The 25,424-nt window shown below is 46.1% G+C and overlaps 1 protein-coding gene across 7 annotated transcripts in view; it reads right to left on the bottom strand.

Moving 5' to 3' along the window:
- SCPEP1 (serine carboxypeptidase 1) overlaps positions 1-25,424 on the bottom strand; it is a 44,424-nt gene that overhangs the window by 2,349 nt on the left and 16,651 nt on the right. For 2 of the 7 annotated variants that reach the window (XM_027087131.1, XM_027087136.1), the window contains 8 exons: positions 19,880-19,952; positions 15,970-16,007; positions 15,350-15,478; positions 14,641-14,734; positions 13,752-13,865; positions 11,023-11,199; positions 9,865-10,028; positions 8,592-9,170 (listed from right to left, as the gene is read on the bottom strand). In XM_027087131.1, coding sequence (XP_026942932.1) covers positions 8,973-9,170; positions 9,865-10,028; positions 11,023-11,199; positions 13,752-13,865; positions 14,641-14,734; positions 15,350-15,478; positions 15,970-16,007; positions 19,880-19,952 — 987 coding nt within the window. In that variant the 3' untranslated portion in view covers positions 8,592-8,972. Of the gene's footprint in view, positions 1-8,591; positions 9,171-9,864; positions 10,029-11,022; positions 11,200-13,751; positions 13,866-14,640; positions 14,735-15,349; positions 15,479-15,969; positions 16,008-19,879; positions 19,953-25,424 lie in introns of those variants that run through there. The other 5 variants (XR_003428762.1, XM_027087133.1, XM_027087132.1 and 2 more) reach the window with 4 other exon arrangements.

The raw sequence follows: 25,424 nt of genomic DNA, 5'->3' as shown, positions 1-25,424 counted from the left end.
ATCGAAAAACAGTTACCAAGTCCTGCTTATTCTCCCTTCCTACATCAAATTCCTCTATATGTCACTCCCGCCTGATTATAAAAGCATCTTAGATCAGCTCTCTGCTCCAGTCTTGTCCCATGCCCTCTATTGCTAGAATGTTATTTCTTAGACAAATCTGGTAATTTTACTCCTTTGCTTAAAACCCCCCAGTGGCACATCATTGCTTTCAGGGTAGGGCTAAGCTCCTTACCAAGGCACGCAAAGTCTCCCTCTCCAGCCTCATGTCTCCTCAGTGATGCAGAGACAACCCTCCGAAGGCGCCTCTGGACCTGCATGCACTGCTCTCTTTGACCCCACACCTTCTCCTCTTTACCCAGCTAACTCCTGCCCATCCTTAGGGCCTCGTATTTGACCCCCAAGCCTGGGCTGGGCCCCCTTCCCAGGGCCAAGCCCCATCGTGGGATTTCTCACCCCATGTTACTAGAGTCTCTTTGCCTGTCTGCTGTTCTGGTCCATGAGCTCCCAGAGGACAGAGATGGTGTATCATCCATCTGTGTACTCCCAGTGCCTGGCACAGAGATGAGTAGTTATGAGACACTAAAATGTTTGCTCAGTGAATAAAGGAACCAAAGAGTAAAATACCTGCTAGACAGCCACTTGCCATTAGAGAAAAGGTCATTAAGTTTGGGATACTTGTTCTTTTTTTAAAGAATAACAGGCAGCTTTGCTTCAAGTTTTGCACTCATTTTAAGTACTCACTGTGACATAATCAGAGAGACTCTGAGCTACATGAGATGTTATGGTCACTTCCCTTCCTGTTTCAAGCATCCTAATGACTGACTGTATTTTTCTTTTTAACATCTTTATTGGAGTATAATTGCTTTACAATGGTGTTTCAGTTTCTGCTTTATAACAAAGTGAATCAGGTATACATATACATATGTTCCCATCTCTTCGCTCTTGCGTCTCCCTCCCTCACACCCTCCATATCCCACCCCTCTAGGTGGTCACTAACCACCTAGCTGATCTCCCTGTGCTATGTCGCTACTTCCCACTAGCTATCTATTTTACATTTGGTAGTGTATATATGTCCATGCCACTCTCTCACTTTGTCACAGCTTACCCCTCCTCCTCCCCATATCCTCAAGTCCATTCTCCAGTAGGTCTGTGTCTTTATTCCCGTCTTGCCCCTAGGTTCTTCATGACATTTTTTCCCCTTTTTCTTAGATTCCATATATATGTGTTAGCATACGGTATTTGTTTTTCTCTTTCTGACTTACTTCACTCTGTATGACAGACTCTAGGTCCATCCACCTCACTACAAATAACTCAATTTCATTTCTTTTTATGGCTGAGTAATATTCCATTGTATATATGTGCCACATCTTCTTTATCTGTTCATCCGATGATGGACACTTAGGTTGTTTCCATCTCCGGGCTATTGTAAATAGAGCTGCAATGAACATTTTGGTACATGACTCTTTTTGAATTATGGTTCTCTCAGGGTATATGCCCAGTAGTGGGATTGCTGGGTCATTTGGTAGTTCTATTTGTAGTTTTTAAGGAACCTCCATAGTGGCTGTATCAATTTACATTTCCACCAACAGTGCAAGAGGGTTCCCTTTTCTCCACACCCTCTCCAGCATTTATTGTTTCTAGATTTTTTGATGATGGCCATTCTGACCAGTGTGAGATGATATCTCATTGTAGTTTTGATTTGCATTTCTCTAATGATTAATGATGTTGAGCATTCTTTCATGTGTTTGTGGGCAGTCTGTATATCTTCTTTGGAGAAATGTCGATTAAGGTCTTCTGCCCATTTTTGGATTGGGTTGTTTGTTTTTTTGTTATTGAGCTGCATGAGCTGCTTATAAATTTTGGAGAATAATCCTTTGTCAGTTGCTTCATTTGCAAATATTTTTTCCCATTCTGAGGGTTGTCTTTTGGTCTTGTTAATGGTTTCCTTTGCTGTGCAAAAGCTTTGAAGTTTCATTAGGTCCCATTTGTTTATTTTTGGTTTTATTTCCATTTCTCTAGGAGGTGGGTCAAAAAGGATCTTGCTGTGATTTATGTCATGTAGTGTTCTGCCTATGTTTTCCTCTAAGACTTTGATAGTGTCTGGCCTTACATTTAGGTCTTTAATCCATTTTGAGCTTATTTTTGTGTATGGTGTTAGGGAGTGTTCTAATCTCATACATTTACATGTACCTGTCCAGTTTTCCCAGCACCACTTATTGAAGAGGCTCTCTTTCCTCCACTGTATATGCTTGCCTCCTTTATCAAAGATAAGGTGACCATATGTGCGTGGGTTTATCTCTGGGCTTTCTGTCCTGTTCCATTGATCTATATTTCTGTTTTTATGCCAGTACCATACTGTCTTGATTACTGTAGCTTTGTAGTATAGCCTGAAGTCCGGGAGCCTGATTCCTCCGGCTCTGTTTTTTGTTCTCAAGGTTGCTTTTGCTATTTGGGGTCTTTTGTGTTTCCATACAACTTGTGAAATTTTTTGTTCTAGTTCTGTGAAAAATACCTGTGGTAGTTTGATAGGGATTGCATTGAACCTGTAGATTGCTTTGGGTAATAGAGTCATTTTCACAATGTTGATTCTTCCAATCCAAGAACATGGTATATCTCTCCATCTATTTGTATCATCCTTAATTTCTTTCATCAGTGTCTTATAATTTTCTGCATACAGGTCTTTTGTCTCCTTAGGTAGGTTTTTTCCTAGACATTTTATTCTTTTTGTTGCAATGGTAAATGGGAGTGTCTTCTTAATTTCACTTTCAGATTTTTCATCACTAGCGTACAAGAATGCCAGAGATTTCTGTGCATTAATTTTGTATCCTGCTACTTTACCAGATTCAATGATTACCTCTAGTAGTTTTCTGGTAGCATCTTTAGGATTCTCTATGTATAGTATCATGTCATCTGCAAATAGTAACAGTTTTACTTCTTCTTTTCCGATTTGGATTCCTTTTATTTTTCTTCTCTGATTCCTGTGGCTAAAACTTCCAAAACTATCTTGAATAAGAGTGGCGAGAGTGGGCAACCTTGTCTTGTTCCTGATCTTAGTGGGAATGGTTTCAGTTTTTCACCATTGAAGACGATGTTGGCTGTGGGCTTGTCATATATGGCCTTTATTATGTTGAGGAAAGTTCCCTCTATGCCTACTTTCTGCAGGGTTTTTATCATAAATGGGTGTTGAATTTTGTTGAAAGCTTTCTCTGCATCTATTGAGATGATCATATGGTTTTTCTCCTTCAATTTGTTAATATGGTGTATCACGTTGATTGATTTGCGTATATTGAAGAATCCTTGCATTCCTGGAATAAACCCCACTTGATCATGGTGTATGATCCTTTTAATGTGCTGTTGCATTCTGTTTGCTAGCATTTTGTTGAGGAGTTTTGCATCTATGTTCATCAGTGATATTGGCCTGTAGTTTTCTTTCTTTGTGACATCTTTGCCTGGTTTTGGTATCAGGGTGATGGTGGCCCCGTAGAATGAGTTTGCGAGTGTTCCTCCCTCTACTATATTTTGGAAGAGTTTGAGAAGGATAGGTGTTAGCTCTTCTCTAAGTGTTTGACAGAATTCGCAAGTGAAGCCATCTGGTCCTGGGCTTTTGTTTGTTGGAAGATTTTTAATCACAGTTTCAATTTCAGTGCTTGTGACTGGTCTGTGCATATTTTCTATTTCTTCCTGGTTCAGTCTCGGCAGGTTGTGCATTTCTAAGAATTTGTCCATTTCTTCCAGGTTGTCCATTTTATTGGTATAGCGTTGCTTGTAGTAATCTCCCATGATCTTTTGTATTTCTGCAGTGTCAGTTGTTACTTCTCCTTTTTCATTTCTAATTCTATTGATTTGAGTCTTCTCCCTTTTTTTCTCAATGAGTCTGCCTAATGGTTTATCAATTTTGTTTATCTTCTCAAAGAACCAGCTTTTAGTTTTATTGATCTTTGCTATCGTTTCCTTCATTTCTTTTTCATTTATTCCTGATCCGATCTTCATGATTTCTTTCCTTCTGCTAAATTTGGGGGTTTTTTGTTCTTCTTTCGCTAATTGCTTTAGGTGCAAGGTTAGGTTGTTTATTTGAGATGTTTCCTGTTTCTTTTCTTTTTTTTTTTTTGTGGTATGTGGGCCTCTCACTGTTGTGGCCTCTCCTGTTGCGGAGCACAGGCTCTGGATGTGCAGGCTCATGGGCCTAGCCGCTCCGTGGCGTGTGGGATCTTCCCAGACGGGGGCATGAACCCGTGTCTCCTGCATCGGCAGGCGGACTCTCAACCACTGCGCCACCAAGGAAGCCCTTTCCTGTTTCTTAAGGTAGGATTGTATTGCTATAAACTTCCCTCTTAGAACTGCTTTTGTTGCATCCCACAGGTTTTGGGTCGTCATGTATCCATTGTCATTTGTTTCTAGGTATTTTTTGATTTCCTTTGATTTATTCAGTGATCACTTCGTTATTAAGTAGTGTATTGTTTAGCCTTCATGTGTTTGTATTTTTTACAGATCTTTTCCTATAATTGATATCTAGCCTCATATCATTGTGGTTGGAAAGATACTTGATACGATTTCAATTTTCTTAAATTTACCAAGGCTAGTTTTGTGACCGAAGATATGATCTATCCTGGAGAATGTTCCATGAGCACTTGAGAAAAATGTGTATTCTGTTGCTTTTGGATGGAATGTCCTATAAATATCAATTAAGTCCATCTTGTTTAATGTATCATTTAAGGCTTGTGTTTCCTAATTTATTTTCATTTTGGATGATCTGTCCATTGGTGAAAGTGGGGTGTTAAAAGTCCCCTACTCAACTGTGGACTCGGGGCTTTGCTTTGAGGGCACGAGCCGAGGGGACTAAAAAAAAAAAAAAAAAAACAACGTCCCCTATTATGATTGTGTTACTGTCAATTTCCCCTTTTATGGCTATTAGTATTTGCCTTATGTATTGAGGTGATCCTATGTTGGGTACATAAATATTTACAATTGTTATATCTTCTCTTCTTCTTGGATTGATCCCTTGATCATTATGTAGTGTCCTTCTTTGTCTCTTGTAATAGTCTTTATTTTAAAGTCTGTTTTGTCTGATATGAGAATTGCTACTCCAGCTTTCTTCTGATTTCCATTTGCATGGAATCTTTTTCCATCCCCTCACTTTCAGTCTGTATGTGTCCCTAGGTCTGAAGTGGGTCTCTTCTAGACAGCATATACACGGGTCTTGTTTTTGTATCCATTCAGCCAGTCTGTGTCTTTTGCTGGGAGCATTTAATCCATTTACATTTAAGGTAATTATCGATATGTATTTTCCTATTCCCATTTTCTTAATTGTTTTGGGTATTTTATTGTAGATCTTTTCCTTCTCTTGTGTGTCTTGCCTAGAGAAGTTCCTTTAGCGTTTTTTGTAAAGCTGGTTTGGTGGTGCTGAGCTCTCTCAGCTTTTGCTTGTCTGTAAAGCTTTTAATTTCTCCATGAAATCTGAATGTGATCCTTGCTGGGTAGAGTAATCTTGCTTGTAGGTTTTTCTCCTTCTTCACTTTAAATATGTCCTGCCACCCACTTCTGGCTTGCAGAGTTTCTGGTAAAAGATCAGCTGTTAACCTTATGGGGATTCCCTTGTGTGTTATTTGTTGTTTTTCCCTTGCTGCTTGTAATATGTTTTCTTTGTATTTACTTTTTGACAGTTTGATTAATATGTGTCTTGGCGTGTTTCTCCTTGGATTTATCCTGTGTGGGACTCTGTGCTTCCTGGACTTGATTAACTATTTCCTTTCCCACATTAGGGAAGTTTTCAACTATAATCTCTTCAAATATTTTCTCAATCCCTTTCTTTTTCTGTTCTTCTTCTGGGACCCCTATAGTTCGAATGTTGGTGCGTTTAATGCTGTCCAAGAGGTCTCTGAGACTGTCCTCAGTTCTTCTCATTCTTTTTTCTTTATTCCGCTCTGCGGTAGTTATTTCCACTATTTTATCTTCCAGGTCACTTATCCGTTCTTCTCCCTCAGTTATTTTGCTATTGATCCCTTCTAGAGTATGTTTAATTTCATTTATTGTGTTGTTCATCATTGTTTGTTCCCTCTTTAGTTCTTCTAGGTCCTTGGTAAATGTTTCTTGCATTTTCTCTATTCTATGTCCAAGATTTTGGATCATCTTTACTAGCATTATTCTGAATTTTTTTCAGGTAGACTGCCTATTTCCTCTTCATTTGTTAGGTCTCGTGGGTTTTTACTTTGCTCCTTCATCTGCTGTGTGTTTTTCTGTCTTTTCATTTTGCTTATCTTACTGTGTTTGCGGTCTCCTTTTCGCAGGCTGCAGGTTCATAGTTCCTGTTGTTTTTGGTGTCTGTCCCCAGTGGCTAACGTTGGTTCAGTGGGTTGTGTAGGTTTCCTGGTGGAGGGGACTAGTGCCTGTGTTCTGGTGGATGAGGCTGGATCTTGTCTTTCTGGTGGGCAGGTCCACGTCTGGTGGTGTGTTTTGTGGTGTCTGTGGCCTTATTATGATTTTAGGCAGCCTCTCTGATAATGGGTGGGGTTGTGTTCCTGTCTTGCTAGTTGTTTGGTATAGGGTGTCCAGCACTGTAGCTTGCTGGTCGTTGAGTGAAGCTGGGTCTTGGCGTTGAGATGGAGATTTCTGGGAGATTTTTGCTGTTTGATATTATGTGGAGCTGGGAGGTCTATTGTGGACCAATGTCCTGAACTTGGCTCTCTCACCTCAGTGGCACAGCCCTGACACCTGGCTGGAGCACCAAGAGACTCTCCTCCACGCGCCTCAGAATAAAAGGTAGAAAAAACAGAAAGATGAAAGAGAGAAAGAAAAGAAATAAAGAAAGAAAGAAAGAAAGACGATAAAATAAAATAAAGTAAGGTAAAATAAAATAATTATTAAGAAAAATATTTTGAAAAGTAAAACAAAACAAAACAAAAAACGGACGGACAGAACTCTAGGACAAATGGTGAAAGCAAAGGTATACAGACAAAATCTCACACAGAAGCATACACATACACACTTACAAAAAGAGGAAAAGGAGAAAAAATAATCTATCTTGCTCCCAAAGTCCACCTTCTCAATTTGGGATGATTCGTTGTCTATTCAGGTATTCCACAGATGCAGGGTACATCAAGTTGATTGTGGAGCTTTAATCGCTGCTTCTGAGGCTGCTGGGAGATATTTCCCTTTCTCTTCTTTGTTTACACAGCTCCCGGGGTTCAGGTTTGGATTTGGCCCTGCCTGTGCATGTAGGTCGCCTGAGGGCGTCTGTTCTTCGCTCAGACAGGATAGGGTTAAAGGAGCAGCTGATTCGCGGGCTCTGGCTCACTCAGGCTCGGGGGAGGGAGGGGTACGGATGCAGGGTGAGCCCACGGCGGCAGAGGCCAGCGTGACATTGCACCAGCCCAAGGCGCGCCGTGTGTTCTCCTGGGTAAGTTGTCCCTGGATCCCGGGACCCTGGCAGTGGCGGGCTGCACAGGCTCCTGGGAGGGGAGGTGTGGAGAGTGACCTGTGCTCACACACAGGCTTCTTGGCGGCGGCAGCAGCAGCCTTAGCATCTCATGCCCGTCTCTGGGGTCCTTGCTGTTAGCCGCAGCTTGCGCCCGTCTCTGTAGCTCCTTTAATCAGCGCTCTTAATCCCCTCTCCCAGGCACCAGGAAACAAAGAGGCAAGAAAAAGTCTCTTGTCTCTTCGGCAGCTGCAGACTTTTCCCAGACTCCCTCCCAGCTAGCCATGGCGCACTAACCCCTCCAGGCTGTGTTCACGCCGCCAACCCCAGTCCTCTCCCTGGGATCCGACCTCCGAAGCCCGAGCCTCAGCTTCCAGCCCCCGCCTGTTCCAGCGGGTGAGCAGACAAGCCTCTCGGGCTGGTGAGTGCTGGTCGGCACCGATCCTCTGTGCGGGAATCTCTCCACTTTTCCCTCCGCACCCCTGTTGCTGCGCTCTCCTCCATGGCTCTGAAGCTTCTTTCCCCCTCGCCATCCGCAGTCTTTGCCTGCGAAGGGGCTTCTAGTGTCTGGAAACCTTTCCTCCTTCACAGCTCCCTCCCACTGGTGCAGGTCCCATCCCTATCCTTTTGTCTCTGTTTTTTCTTTTTTTCTTTTGCCCTACCCAGGTACGTGGGGAGTTTCTTGCCTTTTGGGAGGTCTGAGGTCTTCTGCCAGCATTCAGTAGGTGTTCTGTAGGAGTTGTTCCACGTGTAGATGTGTTTCTGGTGTATCTGTGGGGAGGAAGGTGATCTCCACGTCCTACTCTTCTGCTATCTTCCCGTCTCTCTCTGGGAGGTTCTTAAGAGAAGACTAAGGGAAGGGCTTTTTGGTGGCGCAGTGGTTGAGAGTCTGCCTGCCCATGCAAGGGACATGGGTTCGATCTCTGGTTTGGGAAGATCCCACATGCCGCGGAGCAACTAAGCCCATGTGCCACAACTACTGAGCCTGCGCTCTAGATCCCACGAGTCACAACTACTGAGCACACGTGCCACAACTACTGAAGCCCAAGCGCCTAGAGCCTGTGCCCCACAAGAGAAGCCACTGCAGTGAGAAGCCTGCGCACAGCAACGAAGAGTAGCCCCCCTCACCACAACTAAAGAAAGCCCGTGCTCAGCAGCAAAGACCCAACACAGCCAAAAATAAATAAAATAAATAAATTTATATATATAAAAAAATAGAAGACTAAGGGTCAGAGAGGTTGAGGATAAGTTATTCATGGCCAAGATACCTAATAAATATTGTGAGAACAAGTATACCATACACCCAGGCTCCCACTTTCCTCTAGGTCAGGGTTTCTCAACCTGGACACGACTAACGTTTTGCGCAACACAATTCTCTGTGGCGGGGGGCTGGCCTGTGTGCAGCAGGATGTTTACCAGGATCCATGGCCTCTGCCCACCACATACCAGTAGCAACCTGCCCCAAGCTGTGACAACCCCAAATGTCTCCAGACATCCCTGAAGACCCCTTGGGGCAAAACTGACCCCAGTTGAGAACCACTGCTGGTAACCCTCAAGTCCCTCAGCATTTCCTTGGCGGTCCAAGTGAATGCTCTATGATGTGCTCACTGTGCACATGAAGCTTTAAGGCCAGTTCCTTAGGCCCTCCTTTCCAGCCAGACAGCTGTCCCTCAGCCCCGTCTCTGTGGAGATTCTGTCTTAGCGCTATGGCGCCAAGCCTTCCCATCTCTCCCACAGGTCTCCTCCAGGAAACTGCCATCTGGGACGAAAGGAGAGGCTGCATTTAAATGGCTGGACCGAAGCATAACCGTGAGGGGAACACCTGGGCCCCTCTGCTTCCTGGGCATTCCCGTCTTTGGCTCCTTTGCAGGTCGTCTGTGTGTGTATGCGTGTGCATGAGCGTGCATGTGCTTGCATAGTGGATCCATCCCTCCATCATCTCCCTCAGCCCAGGGAAAGCTACTCAGTCCACCTACAGCCTAAGGGAAAACACCGTGTTCGCTAGGCAAGTGCAAGAGTGCTGCAGCCTCAGTGCCCGTCTTTGCAGGTGAAGCCTCTTCTGAACTGAAGTTCCAGAGCCACCGCTCTTCACAAACACTTGTACTCTGCACTGTGCTCAGCCTTACAGACCACCGAGCTCTGATTTCACTCCCTGAAAATGTCAGGGAAAGACAATTTCTCCCTCCTCCCTCCCTCCCTCGGGACAAGTTGTTCCTTCAGGACAAACTGTCCAGAGGAAAGTAACATTCAACTCATTTAACCTAAAGAGCAGAGGATAGAGAACCCAGCGTAAGTCTCTCAGGAGGATTTACTTTTTCAATGAAGCACAAATAGAGTTTCATTAGCGACCCCAAAACCCCCCCAAACCCAATGCACTTACGAGACCAGTGCGTGTGGCTCCCCCACCCCCAACTCGAGCGGCAAATCTGGAACAAACGCTGACCCTCTCTCACCATGTGTCCAGCTCTGAGAATCCAGTAGAAAGCCAGGTTCTTGTGGGACTTGACAAAGGCAGACGTTTCTGAAGTCTCAGGGTCACTGTGCAGGGGCTTCCACTTCAGCTGACTGAATTTGGGCAGTTCTGCCCACTTCAGTTTTCGCACCCAGGCCTCCTGACCTGGTGAGGGGGATAAAGAAGGCCCCAGCATTAAGAGCTGAGTGGAGGAGAACCCAAAATCTGGGTCCCATGATTCGGCATAGAATCTGCAAGCTGGGATGTACATAAAACTCACTTTGGGATCTTATTAAAATGTACATTCCAATGCAGTAGGTCTGGGCATGGCCTGGGACTCTGCATTTGTAGCACTGGTTGTCCCAGCCACAGCCAGGCTGCCCAGGAGAAACCTAACAGCTGTGACTACTTTTTGCCCCTGACCCTCCCACTGCCCTACGCTCTGTAGGAAGGAAATCAGGGACCTCTGGAGGTGGACAGCACTGTCAGGAGGACGGAGAAGCCTCAGGGTAAGGAGATGCTGGATCACACCGGGGAGGTCGTGGAAGAAACACAGAACCTTTTCAAATCGTCCTCAGTACCCTTGGCTCCCAAGTCGCAAAAATATTCAATCCTGCTGACTTCGAGGAACGCTCATACCCTCCAGACCATGTGCCTCGATTTATCTGCCAGTTCTGAGAACTGCCTGAGCTTCTCCCTGGCCCTCCCTGAAACCAGAGGTGGGCACAGGTGGCAGCCAACGCGGGAGGGACCTCACCAAGACCATTTCCCCTGGGTCCTCATCTCTACAGGGTCGGCAGGGCTGTCTTGATTCACGCTGCAGTGCTTTCCCATCCCCTGTGACGCTGCACAAAAATCAGGTTTTCCCTCAGTCCAGTGGCTAGGGAAATGTCTTCTTTTTAAATTTCGAGGTGGGCGTGGGTATTATCCTTTTCTGTAATCATACCTAAGGCCTCAAAAGCTGGACAGGCCAGGCTTCTCTGAGGGGTCACAACCTCGGGCAGCCCTACCCTCTTCAAAGAGTCAAGGTCAGGGGTGGATGCATGTAACAGGAAATGGCCTTCCTCCTGCCATTTCAATGTCAACAGTCCCCCAAGAGGCCAGTTCCCTTCCAGCTCAACCCACGACACTGCCTCCATGGGCCCCGAGTGGTTCCTACCCATGGTGTCCACGATGAGGTCAAGCTGTCCATTATACACGGTCACGTTGACCCCGGCTTCCAGCAGCTCGTCCACAATGCTGATGACGGGTTTCATGAAGTCCCCCTTCATGTTCAGGAAGACGCTGGCAGCCTGGCCTGTACAAGGGGAAGGAGAAAGAGGTAGCAGCTTGGAACCTGCCAGAACAAGAGGCACCTTTCAGCCCAGAGCACCCAGCACCCAAAAGTGACCACCGTGCAGCACCTAACAAAGACTGAATACACAGCTGCTTCACCTGGACCAGCTGGCCCAGAAATCTGTGCCCCGAGCTGGCCGCGTAGAAGGGGAGCCCAAACAGCACACATGTCTGTTCATCCAGGTGCTTGTGATGATAGCAGATGCCATCTGTCATGAGGGATGGAAACCCAGAGAAAGCTAACACCCAAGGAAACAGGGAGGTTTAGAAGATACCCTTCGAGGGACTTCCCTGGTGGCGCAGTGGTTAAGAATCCACCTGCCAACACAGGGGACACAGGTTCGATCCCTGGTTCGGGAAGATCACACACGCCGCGGATCAACTAAGCCCATGCGCCACAATTACTGAGCCCACATGCCGCAACGACTGAAGCCCGCGTGCCTAGAGCCCGTGCTCCACAACAAGAGAAGTCACCACAATGAGAAGCCCGTGCACCGCAACAAAGATTAGCCTCCACTCTCCACAACTAGAGAAAGTCCGCGCGCAGCAACGAAGACCCAATGCAGCCAAAAAAATAAATAAGATTTAAAAAAAAAAGAAAATACCCATTGCGCTGGTCCTCTCAGGGGACAAACTGATTTGGGGACAGCATTAGTTTTCCTCCTTTGCTGAGTCACCCCAGAGACAAGGTTTTTTTGTTTTGCTTTGTTTTTGCTTTTTCAGGGCCAAGTTTTAAGCTCTGAACCAGTAGGGCTACCTTAGTAATCAACAAATCAGTCCTAAACCAATTCAGAGCTGGCCCTTGGTAAAGTCACATGGATGACTAGCCCCAGGCAAGAGAGGAGGCGGTCCGCACAGCCTTCTTGCTGGGTCCCCGACCATCACTGTCATCCTATGTACTGAACGACGGCAGCAGCCATCATTGACTTTTAGTTGCCGGTCACTGTGCTAAGTAAGCACTCTGCAAGCAACAACCCATTGCCTCCTTCCTTCACCAACCCTGCGAGGTTAGGCTCTTTAGCCTGTGCAATGGCTAAAGAACATAAGGCTCAGAGAGGCTGAGCAACACGCCCCGGGCCAAACAGCCAGTGGCAAGCTGGGACCGGAACGCAGGCCTGGCTGACTCCGAAGTATGTAGGCCTTAACTACAAACTGGACTTGGGACACTGAGGGTACCCGGAAAGGACAGTCTGTCCTTTCCAGACCCATACACAGGCACACCCGAGCCAGGGAGAGTTTGCTCTTATCAGTTTTCATCTGCAAAAGTGTAGTTGGCTCGCCCGTCTAGCCACACTGGGCAGCGAGGGAGGGTCCCTATAACGAGAGAAGCTGGGGCTGGACAACACTGTCATGAAGGTAAGATGAGGGGGTTGAGCTGAAAAGATGTGCTCTTGTGAGCTTGACCTTCACCTGGCCTCCTGGGGGTGCTCACATCTCCTCCTTCTCAGCATCCAACCTCCCATGGGTGTCTGTACCCCTTTAAGCTCTGACACCGCATTCTTTTGTTTGAGCTAACTTTTCCCTCATTACTAGAAAACTCTAAGGGAGGAGGGGGAAATGAAGACACTAGGTCTAGGACGAGTCCTCTGTTGACTGCGTGTTGGGAGATGGCCGTGTCCCCTGAAGAAGCCAGGGCCAGAGCCAAGTCCCAGCCTCTCCGCCGCTGTCAACGTTCTGCCCTAACAGAGGCATAGCTTTGGGGTCTCTTAGACATGAACAAAACCCTCCTCAGCTTGAGTGTTTCCCCTCCAGGAGTCTGGGGGTCCCACTTACTCACAGCTTCCCTATAAGACTGAGCAGGAACTTACTGGGGTCCCTGAGGACCCCTGTATTTCCCCACTATGACCTTCAGACCAGAAGGCAATAGATGGCAGACCACATCCACATCAGGACGCCTGCAGAGGCCAGCCCGAGAGAGCTTCTCAAACCCTGTCCGAACGGGCCTTTGTCTGTAAGTCTCACCCACAACCAACTATGGCCTTGGGCATGGCTTTTTTTTTTTTTTTTTTTTGCAGTACGCGGGCCTCTCACTGTTGTGGCCTCTCCCATTGCGGAGCACAGGCTCCGGACGCGCAGGCTCAGTGGCCATGGCTCACGGGCCCAGCCGCTCCGCGGCATGTGGGATCTTCCTGGACCGGGGCACGAACCCGCGTCCCCTGCATCGGCAGGCGGACTCTCAACCACTGCGCCACCAGGGAAGCCCTGGGCATGGCTTTTTTAATCTCAGTTTTTTATTATGGAAAACCTCACACTGATACAGAAGTAAAGAGGGTGTGATGATTCCCATGTACTCACTCCTGGCTTCCACTTATAAAAAGTCGCTTCATTTCTCTCCCCAGCCACTTCCCTTACCAACCCCCGATTTTGAACCAATTTTGGCATGTTATTTACTGTCTTTCTATGTTTGCTCATCTATCAATGTCAATACTATTCTACCTGCAACACACTATTGCCACCACCAAAGCCCATTCAACAGATTAAGGCCTTTGAATTTCCACCTTTTTCACCCTCCCAGCTCTACAAAAGACATTTTAATTAGATCACACAAGTTACCTCCCCAGGAGCAATCTTCAGGAATAATTTTGAGTTTCTTTCTGATGGGACCATTCATGAGCTGACTTAAGGCATCCTGCTGTAAGTGTCTCACGTGGCGCTGGAAAAGGTGAACTAAAACAAACTGGTACACGGTGAGTCAAAGGACTGGAAATAAGACCAAGAGAACCTCTTTTCTAAGCGGCCGGGGATGCTGTGTAAGAGGGAGACCTGCACCTGGAAGAAGAAAAGTGCCCCCCTGATCCCCCCCAGATGGCGGGGGGGTGGGGGAGTCAGGAACATGTTCAAAGTGGAGATGCTTCATTGGTTTTGACTGCTGCATTTTATGTACTCTGGGGCCACTGAGATTACCCAGCACGGCCAAAGGCAAACAGCTGAGTGGAATCTAGAGGCCTCCTGCAGCTTCTACCTGGCGGGAGGATACCAGGCATTCAGCACCCGCAGGGAAGACAACTCAATCCAGCCTTCAGAGAACTGACATCGTCATTCAATGTGCAGAAGCTGGTTTCCAAACTTCAAAACACTGTCTAAGTGCAAGAAGCCGGATGCAAAAGCCTACCTAGTGCATGACTCCGTCTATGTGAAATGTCCTGAAATGGCAAATGTAGAGACTGAAAGCAGATTAGTAGTTGCCTGGGGCTGGGAGTGGGAACGGAAATTGACGGCAGACAGACACGTGGGCTCTTTCTGGGGTGATGGAAATGGGCTAAAACTCGACTGTGGTGATGAGTGCACAACTCTGTAAATAAACTAAAAACCACGGAATTACACACTTAAAATGGGTGAATTTTATGGTACGGAAATTATATATCAATAAAGCTTTTTAAAAAATTGGTTTCCTCTCACACGGAGGCTGAGACAGGGTCTAGCAACTTCAAGGTCCACTCACCTATGTGGCTCTGGGTGAATTCTAGACTCGATTTCATGGTAGACGTGGGAGACGTCTTAGTTAAGATGTTATAGAAGTTCACCCCGTCTGTGTTCTGAGATACAGAAGAAATATATTTGGCTGTTTGTTTTATTTATTCATTATCAAAGTTGCAAAACAGAACGGCACCTGGCTCTCCACCTTATCCGAGGACAGCTTTAACTCTGTACATTTGCTCGGACCAGAAAGAAATGTAGCCCTTAAGGCTCAGAGACCAGCAGTGTCAGCCCAGTCTCCTGGCAAAGTGAGCAGCTCATTCCAGTGGAGCTCCGATGCCGCAGGAGGAAACCAAGGTCCTGTGAGTTAATTACCAGGGAAAACCGAGCTACAGAGTGTCCTACATACTCAAGTCCTCAGCCTATGCATTCTTCCCTCCTGGCTCACTGGGGCCAAAGCACTGCTCGGCAAGGATCCAAACACTTGCCTCTGTGGGACATATTCCTTTTTATAGAAGCCATACCTTCAGTCAAGAGGCAGGCAAGTCTTGCAGGCTGGGTGGCTTTCTGACCCTGTCTTTGCTCAGACTCGCCAGATTTATCGTTTAGTTTGACATCATTTCTCGACTTGTGGGCAGTCTCAGGATAGATCCCAATCCTAACAACACCAACCAAGGTCCCTTCACCCAAGGGGAAAAGCCAAGCAGGCTGGCCCCGAGCGCGTCCCCTCTTACCTGTTCAATGACCATTTCTGCTTTCCCCCACAGCTCAGTGGCCTCTTTGTAGAGTCTCTTATTTATGGCATCCAGGACTTGTTCTGCAACCCGAGACACCTCTGCCAGACCTTGGTCGTCGAGAAGAGACTGGAACGCAAAGCAAGAACCAAAAGGCCCACTTTGTGAGAGACACAAATCTGGCATGGCTCCAGTTAGGGACAGGTAACAGAAAGAGCGGCAGGAAGGAGAAAGGGGACCGTCCATATTGATGACGGAAATATAGGAAAACGGTAACTGAGTCTAAGTGATGGGTATATGGGTGTTCCCCATGATCTTTCAACTTTTCTGCGTATTTGAAAATGTCTGTAATAAAAAGCTGGGGGGGGAATTTTAAAATGTGCATTTCTTATAGCTGGAGAAATGGGATAACTGTGCTGCTATTTCTTTAAATTTGTCCCCAAGGCCAGCTGTTGCTTAGGGTCTTTGATTTGATACAGATTATTTGATAAGTCCCTAAGGGGCAATGTCAACCACACAGGCAAACCCAGCTAGCTTTGTCCTTCCTTCGGACAGAGCCAGAAGAGGTCAGCTGGGCTGTTAACCACAGAAGGTGCAGAGCTGGGGACTCATCTACTTACCATGCTGTACAAGTAAGGTCCCCAGGAGAGCACTGAATCTAAAGGAAACCACATAAGAAAATAAGTTTGTTGTGGCTCTGTCCTCCCCACAAAATACCTAACTAGTTTTCCTTCCAAAGCAGAAAGAGACAGAAGAAATGCAGTGGCTTTGGGTCTGAAGGCTCCTTAACTCACCAGGGCCCATGCAGGCCTGATGTCTCAGTGGCTGGGAGGTGGGGCGAGGCTGTGGGGGTCTTTCTGGTGACTGGACTAAATGCTACATTAATTTGGCCTGATACTGGCGCAGCCAGTGAGTCGCCAGGGATGGTACCACAGCCAAGCAGTGCGTGTGCAGTGGAGGCCCTCATTTGCAGACTTCTAGACTTCGTGACAGCCTAAAATATTTCCCCACCTTCAGAGTTCTGCTCTGCATCCTGCCTGCTCCTCCAATTCGGGGACGCCAGCTTCCGTCAAGGAGCTAATTAAGGAAGAAGACTAATGACCTCACAAGTGTCTGTGCTGTAACTGCCAATCAATTCATTTCAATCCCGAAAATGAATTGAGAGTTTACTATGGGCCTAAAGCCAGTAAGGAGCTTTATAAGACATAAACACGAGTAAGACAATACCTGACTTCAAAGAGAATAGTTGGGCTCGGTTTGGACAAGTTCACGACTACCATAACGCTGAGTACGGCTAGTGCCATTGAGAGACGTGCCAAAAAAGTAGCAAGGCCCACAACTTTTTTTTTTTGGCTTATGTGATTTTCTTCTTCTGTAATTAAAAAAAAAACTGAAGTATAGTTGATTTCCATCAACGACCACAACTTATAGAGCACATTTGAACACGTCACTCCTTTGCTTAAAAGCCTTCAATGGTTCCCCCTAAGCCCAAGTATCTCAAAGTCTGTTTCAAATAACCCCAGTTCTACAGAATGTTAACCAAAGTATTGGAAGGAAAAATGACTTGGTGATGAAATACCTTTGGGGTTATGCAAAAGACAACATATTTTTATTTTTTACTGCAGGACTTCTCAGAGCCTTTAATGTACCTGTGAACCGTGAGGAAGTGGCACCAGTATTTGGCACTTCTGAAACTTATTTGGCCATGGAGCCCTTTGCATAGCACTTCATTGGACTGGTATTCTTCAGAGCACACCCTGAGAAATGCAGGCACACCAGGTCCTACAGGACCCAGTTGTCATTCACCTTTCCAGCTAAACCATCAAACCTGTGCCTCAGTTTCTGTTTCTGTTGCCTTTTTTTTTTTTTTTTTTTGCGGTACGCAGGCCTCTCACTGTTGTGGCCTCTCCCGTTGCGGAGCACAGGCTCCGGATGCGCAGGCTCAGCGGCCATGGCTCACGGGCCCAGCCGCTCTGCAGCATGTGGGATCTTCCCAGACCGGGGCACGAACCCGTGTCCCCTGCATCGGCTGGCGGACTCAACCACTGAGCCACCAGGGAAGCCCCCCTCAGTTTCTTATAAAGAATCATCTGCAGTTCTCCAATGCATCCCATTCCCTGCTTGATCTAGACCAGGGACTGACAAACTTTTTCTGAAAGAAAGAGATAAATAATAAATATTTCTGGCTTTGCAGGCCAGCTGATCTCTGTTACAGCTACTCAACTCTGTTTCGGCAGCCTCCAAACAGTCAGAGGATATGTAGATAAATAGGTGTGACTGTGTCCCAGTAAAAACTTTATTTACTAAAGCAGAGTGGCAGGACAGAATTGACTTGGAGGCCGTAGTTGCTGAACTCTGATGAGGACCTCTGATGTCCAGTAGAACTTTCTGCAATGATGGAAATGTTCTATATCTTTTTCTTTTTCTTCCACACCGCAAGGCTTGTGGGATCGTAGTTCCACGACCAGGGACTGAACCCGTGCCCCCTGCAGTGGAAGCACAGAGTCCTAACCCACTGGACCGCCAGGGAACTCTCAAAATGTTCTGTATCTGTGTGGTCCAAAACAATAGTCAACAGCCACACGTGGCTATTGGGCACTTTGAAATTGTGGGTAGTACAAATGAAAGGTGGAAAATTTTACGTATTTTAATTAATGTAAATAGTCACATGTGGCTACGGCGACCATACTGAACTGTGCAGATCTTCTTGAAGAAATGAAGCATGTCTGCATCTTTCCTAGCACCCAACAAAACAACTACTCCCTAGCAAGCAATTAATAATTGCTTGTGAAAATTAATAGTACTTCTTCAAAAAAGAGAGTACTTCTGGGGTGGAAGAGTGATATGTAAGGTGGATCTGGAAGAAGGGATCAAGGTGGACCTGGAAGGAGGGATTAAGAGCTGGGCAGGAAGATTCAAAAGGGGAGGTGGGTCACAACAATGTGAATTCGTAATGGTTAAGTGCATGGATTCCACTGCCTGCTTCCTTCATGTGCATCCTGGCTTTAGCTGTGTGACTTTAGGAAGATTGCTTAACCTCTCTGAGTCTCCATTTCATCACCTCCAAAACTAGGATAATAATACCATCCATCCCATGGAGCTGTTGCAAGCATTAAGTGAAGTTAACACATGAAAAGTGTTTAGTGTTATTAACACAGCTGTGATGAGACCCTCGAAGGAAGTGTGAGGCCAGGACCATCACTCTGAGTGAGACACCTGTCAGGAAACCTGCTGACTCCCTCACGCCTCAGGTCAAGGCTTCTGCAACATCTTGGCATCCTAGGAAGTACATCCAGGAAGGAAACACAAAGAGCAGCCCTTTTCACAATGCGGACTGAGCTTTCAGTTCTGTCCTTTAACCCCTGCCCTGGAGATGCCAAGAACGAGGGCAAGAAATAACCATTCCAAGCAGCTTCAGAATGTCTTGAATCCATCAGGGACATGGCTCTGTAAGAAGCCAAATCTCTATCTTTTAAGGGAAAAATATTACCTTTTATAAATTATTATTTTTAAAAACCTGAGGCATCATCACAAACCATAGACATACATTTAGAAGAGTTTTGATTAACACATCCACTCATGTAACAACCACCCAACGAGAGCCTAAAAAGTTCCTTCGTGTCCCTTTCCAGCTTATTCCCCTCCCTATTTCAGAGGCAACTTCTCTTCTGAAATCTAACTCTACCGTTTGGTTTTGCCTGTGAAAAGTCACCTTTTGTTAGGTTAGGGCAGTAGTCCCTAACTGGGGTGATTTTGTCCCCTGGGGACATTTGGCAATATGTCTGGAGATATTGTTGGTTGCCAAGCTGGGGTGGAAATACTGGCATCTTAACGGGTAGAGATGCTGCTAACATCCTTCACGGCACAGGACACGCCCCCCACAACAAAGAATCACATGACACTCAAAACATCAACATTGCTGAGATTTAGAAATCCTCACTAGAGTTAACCCTACCACAGTGACTATTTCAGATGCCTGAAGCCACACCCTGGGTGTATACATTCCAAACAACTTTTATCTATACTCCCAACAAGGATGCTCAGGTTATGAAACTTCGAACCTCTGAGTTACAGGACCAGATGGTAGCCCTGCCTCACCATCAAAATGAGCAACATGTGGGAATTTCACCCCAAATGCTCATGTTAGCATAAGGATGGAGGACAGGACGAGACGACAAACAGACTTGGGTTTGTATCCTGCCCAGGCAACTCATTCTGTGTGTCAGAGGGCAAATTCCATCATCTTTCTACGTCTCTAGAATGTCTTCAACTGTAAAATTTGATTCTTTTGTTGTGAAAATCAAATAAGAGACCTCGCTTCAGCCTGTAGCAGTCCATGGTAGGTGCACTGTAAGTTGAGTTCTCACTCCTGAATTTCTTGGAATACTCCTGGAGCAAACATCTTCTTTGTTGACTTTTTCAAGGACCCAGAGAATTCCATTGCCTTGTTCTTTGATCTAGATACCACAGCCCAAAGTCCCGAAGGGTAGGGAAAGGGACTTTTAAAATGTCTGAAAATTCCCTACTTACCGATGGGGGAGATCCAGGAATCGCCCAAAGCAACCCCGGCAAAGTTGCACTGGATGGTCCCTTGCTGAGTGGCCTGAAAGAGAAGCCAAGAAATGTCCTTGTCAAGAAGACCCAGGGGCCTCCATCCCTTCCTCAACATGAGGGAGCCAGGCCTTTAGACACTGCCTTTCCTGAGCAGAGACAGCTCCTGCCCACCCAGGATACCCTGGCTATCCAAAGACAACAGATGCCCACTAGAGGGCAAGGGTAACTCTTTCCTGCTGCCATTTGCAAAACGAGTAGGAACTGTTTGAGTTTTCCCAAGGGTGTTGGCAGGATGTGCGGGGGACCTGGTGTAGCTCCTATCTCTTCCTCAGAAGGGACGCTGGCACTCTTTCCCCTGGAGGTCTCTGATTTCTCACAAGGTGCTCTGGGGGCTCTCTGGGTACAATCGCCACTGTCTCCAGTGGTCACTGGAGAGCTGGGAGGCCTCCTCAGAAGGTCCTTGAGGGTGGGATGGATGCCTTAGGACTGGGAACTCATGCCCCCTGCTGCTTTTATCCATTTAAAAGGAATTCATCTGCCCAGTAGCAGAACATTGGAAACAACTGAAATATTTATCAATACGGTGGGCTAAATTAATTATGGTTATTTCCATGCTGCATGATGCAGCTTACAAAAAGGAATGAGGGGCTTCCCTGGTGGCGCAGTGGTTGAGAGTCTGCCTGCCGATGCAGGGGACACGGGTTTGTGCCCCGGTCCGGGAAGATCCCACATGCCGCGGAGCGGCTGGGCCGCAAAAAACAAACGAACAAACAAAAGGAATGAGAAGGCTTTTTATGGTCGAATATAAAAAGATCTCCAGAGTATATTGTTAAAGTAAAAAAGAGACATGTAGAAGAGTGTGCAGTATATACAATCATTTGTATAAAAATGGGGGAAAAGAATATACATGAACTAGCTTATATAGGCATGAAATACTCTGAAAAGGTACAGAAAAAACTAATAGAGGTTGCCTTGGGCAGGGGACAGAGGCAAGATGGACATTTTTTTTGTGTGTGGTACGCGGGCCTCTCACTGTTGTGGCCTCTCCTGTTGCGGAGCACAGGCTCCGGACGCACAGGCTCAGCGGCCATGGCTCACGGGCCCAGCCGCTCCGCGGCACGTGGGATCTTCCTGGACCGGGGCACGAACCCGTGTCCCCTGCATCGGCAGGCGGACTCTCAACCACTGCGCCACCAGGGAAGCCCGAGACGGAGAATTTTTATATCACACCTTTTACATATTTTGAATTTTGAAATATGTGAATGCACAAGCTATTCAGAGATCTAAAATAAGAAAACAATGAATAGCCTGACTTTGAACACTGGTAATAAAAGAGAAAAAATTATGCCATTATTTGGCTTTTCCAAAAGGAACTTATTTCAAGTTACTTAAATAGTACCAGCTGATGAGGAAAAGTTCCACTTTATAGGAGAATACCAGCTAACAAATGTGAACAAAATGAAGGGAGGAGAAAACCATCATTTGGAAACTCCTAATGAAATAACTGACTTGCCTAAGAATTAAAAATTGATGTTAAAACCGTTATTCAGCGAAAGATGGATAAAGAACTGGACATCCATGTCAGGTGAAAATAACACCACTCAGATCACTTTCTGTCCAGGCAGAGGGTGTAGGAGTTCACTGGAGGGATCAGACTATATCTGGTTATTATGTACCCTCTGATTCAAAGCAAAATGAAGTGAACAGCATTCCCTACGTCAGAGGCTGGCAATTTTTTCTATAAGGGGCAGATATTAAATATTCTAGGCTTTGTAGAACAAAAGTCTACTACGTTGCAGTTACTCAACTCTGCCACTGTACTGCGAAAGCAGCCACAAGCAATATGTAAACAAGTGAGAGTTCTAATAAAACTTTATTTGTGGAGGAGCTTCAAGATGGCATAAGAGTAAGACGTGGAGATCACCTTCCTCCCCACAAATACATCAGAAATACATCTACATGTGGAACAACTCCTACAGAACACCTACTGAATGCTGGCAGAAGACCTCAGACCTCCCAAAAGGCAAGAAACTCCCCACGTACCTGGGTAGGGCAAAAGAAAAAAGAGACAAAAGAATAGGGACGGGACCTGCACCAGTGGGAGGGAGCTGTGAAGGAGGAAAGGTTTCCAGACACTAGAAGCCCCTTCGCGGGCGGAGACTGCGGGTGGCGGAGGGGGAAAGCTTTGGAGCCACGGAGGAGAGCGCAGCAACAGGGGTGCGAGGGGCAAAGCGGAGAGATTCCCGCACAGAGGATCGGTGCCGACCAGCACTCACCAGCCCAAGAGGCTTGTCTGCTCACCCGCTGGAACAGGCGGGGGCTGGAAGCTGAGGCTTGGGCTTCGGAGGTCATACCCCAGGGAGAGGACTGGGGTTGGCGGTGTGAACACAGCCTGAAGGGGGCTAGTGCACCACGGCTAGCTGGGAGGGAGTCTGGGAAAAGTCTGCAGCTGCCGAAGAGACAAGAGACTTTTTCTTGCCTCCGTTTCCTGTTGCGCGAGGAGAGGGGATTAAGAGCGCTGCTTAAAGGAGCTCCAGAGACGGGCGTGAGCCGTGGCTAAAAGCGCGGACCCCAGAGACAGGAATGCGACGCTAAGGCTGCTGCTGCCGCCACCAAGCAGCCTGTGTGCAGCACAGGTCACTCTCCACACCTCCCCTCCTGGGAGCCTGTGCAGCCCGCTACTGCCAAGGTCCCGTGATCCAGGGACAACTTCCCCAGGAAAACGCACGGCGTGCCTCAGGCTGGTGCAACGTCATGCCGGCCTCTGCCGCCGCAGGCTTGCCCCACATCCGTACCCCGCCCTCCTCCCGGCCTGAGTGAGCCAGAGCCCCCCCAATCACCTGCTCCTTTAACCTCATCATGTCTGAGCGGGAACAGATGCCCTCAGGCGACCTACACAAAGAGGCGGGGCCAAATCCAAAGCTGAGCCCCGGGAACTGTGCAAACAGAGAAGAGAAAGGGAAATCTCTCCCAGCAGCCTCAGGAGCAGCGGATTAAAGCTCCACAATCAACTTGATGTACCCTGCATCTGTGGAATACATGAATAGACAACGAATCATCCCAAATTGAGGAGGTAGGCTTTGGGAACAACGATATATATATATATATATATATATTTTTTTTTCCCCTTTTTCTCTTTTTGTGAGTATGTGTATGCTTCTGTGTGTGATTTTGTCTGTATAGCTTGGCTCTTACAATTTGTCCTAGGGTTCTGTCTGTCCATTTTTTTTTTCATAGTATAGTTTTTAGCACTTGTTATCATTGTTGGATTTGGTTTTTGGTTTGGTTGCTCTCTTCTTTCTTTCTCTCTTTTTTTTATTAATTTAAAAAAATTTTAATAATTATTTTTAATTTTAAAGACTTTATTTTATTTTACTTTATTTTATCTTCTTCTTTCTTTCTTTTCTCCCTTTTATTCTGAGCCGTGTGGATGACGGGCTCTTTGTGCTCCAGCCAGGCATCAGGGCTGTGCCTCTCAGGTGGGAGAGCCAAGTTCAGGACACTGATTCACAAGAGACCTCCCAGCACTACGTAATATCAAATGGCGAAAATCTCCCAGAGATCTCCATCTCAACACCAAGACCCAACTCCACTCAACAACCACCAAACTACAGTGCTGGACACCCTATGCCAAACAACTAGCAAGACAGGAACACAACCCCATACATTAACAGAGAGGCTGCCTAAAATCATAATAAGGCCACAGACACCACAAAACACAATACCAGACGTGGAACTGCCCAACAGAAAAACAAGATCCAGCCTCATCCACCAGAACACAGGCACTAGGTTCCCTCCACCAGGAAGCCTACACAACCCACTAAACCAACCTTAACCACTGGGGACAGACACCAAAAACAACGGGAACTACGAACCTGCAGCCTGTGAAAAGGAGACCCCAAACACAATAAGATAAGCAAAATGAGAAGACAGAAAAACACACAGCAGATGAAGGAGCAAGGTAAAAACCCACCAGACCTAACAAATGAAGAGGAAATAGGCAGTCTACCTGAAAAAGAATTCAGAATAATGATAGTAAAGATGATCCAAAATCTTGGAAATAGAATAGAGAAAATGCAAGAAACAATTATCAAGGACCTAGAAGAACTAAAGAGGAAACAAACAATGATGAACAACACAATAAGTGAAATTAAAAATTCTCTAGAAGGGGTCAGTAGCAAAATAACTGAGGCAGAAGAACGGATAAGTGACCTGGAAGGTAAAATAGTGGAAATAACTACTGCAGAGCAGAATAAAGAAAAAAGAATGAAAGAACTGAGGACAGTCTCAGAGACCTCTGGGACAACATTAAACGCACCAACATTCGAATTATAGGGGCCCCAGAAGAAGAAGAGAAATAGAAAGGGACTGAGAAAATATATGAAGAGATTATAGTTGAAAACTTCCCTAATTTGGGAAAGGAAACAGTTAATCAAGTCCAGGAAGCACAGAGAGTCCCATACAGGATAAATACAAGGAGGAACATGCCAAGACACATACTAATCAAACTATCAAAAATTAAATACAGGGCTTCCCTGGTGGCGCAGTGGTTGAGAGTCCGCCTGCCAATGCAGGGGACACGGGTTCGTGCCCCAGTCTGGGAAGATCCCACATGCCGCGGAGCGGCTGGGCCCGTGAGCCATGGCCGCTGAGCCTGCGCGTCCGGAGCCTGTGCTCCGCAATGGGAGAGGCCACAGCAGTGAGAGGCCCGCGTACCGCAAAAAGAAAAGAAAAGAAAAAAAAATTAAATACAAAGAAAAAAATATTAAAAGCAGCAAGGGAAAAACAACAAATAACACACAAGGGAATCCCCATAAAGTTAACAGCTGATCTTTCACCAGAAACTCTACAAGCCAGAAGTGGGTGGCAGGACATATTAAACTGATGAAGGAGAAAAATCTACAACCAAGATTACTCGAACCAGCAAGGATCACATTCAGATTTGACAGAGAAATTAAAAACTTTACAGATAAGCAAAAGCTAAGAGAATTCAGCACCACCAAACCAACTTTACAACAAATGCTAAAGGAACTTCTCTAGGCAGGAAACACAAGAGAAGGAAAAGACCTACAATAACAAACCCAAAACAATTAGGAAAATGGTCATAGGAACATACATATAGATAATTACCTTAAATGTAAATGGATTAAATGCTCCAACCAAAAGACATAGACTGGCTGAATGGATACAAAACAAAACCCATATATATGCTGTCTACAAGAGACCCACTTCAGACCTAGGGACACATACAGACTGAAAGTGAGGGGATGGAAAAAGATATTCCATGCAAATGGAAATCAAAAGAAAGCTGGAGTAGCAATTCTCTTATCAGACAAAATAGACTTTAAAAAAAGACTATTACAAGAGAAAAAGAAGGACATTACATAATGACCAAGGGATCAATCCAAGAAGAAGATATAACAATTGTAAATATTTATGCACCCAACATAGGAGCACCTCAATACATAAGGCAAATACTAACAGCCATAAAAGGGGAAATCGACAGTAACACAATCATAGT

This window comes from Aethalodelphis obliquidens, unplaced genomic scaffold, assembly GCF_003676395.1.
Source record: "Aethalodelphis obliquidens isolate GAN/ISIS:26980383/991018 unplaced genomic scaffold, ASM367639v1 scaffold58, whole genome shotgun sequence".
NCBI classification, from domain to species: Eukaryota; Metazoa; Chordata; class Mammalia; order Artiodactyla; family Delphinidae; genus Aethalodelphis; species Aethalodelphis obliquidens.
Note: the sequence above shows the minus strand (reverse complement) of the source record. Positions and strands in the feature narration are given on the sequence as shown.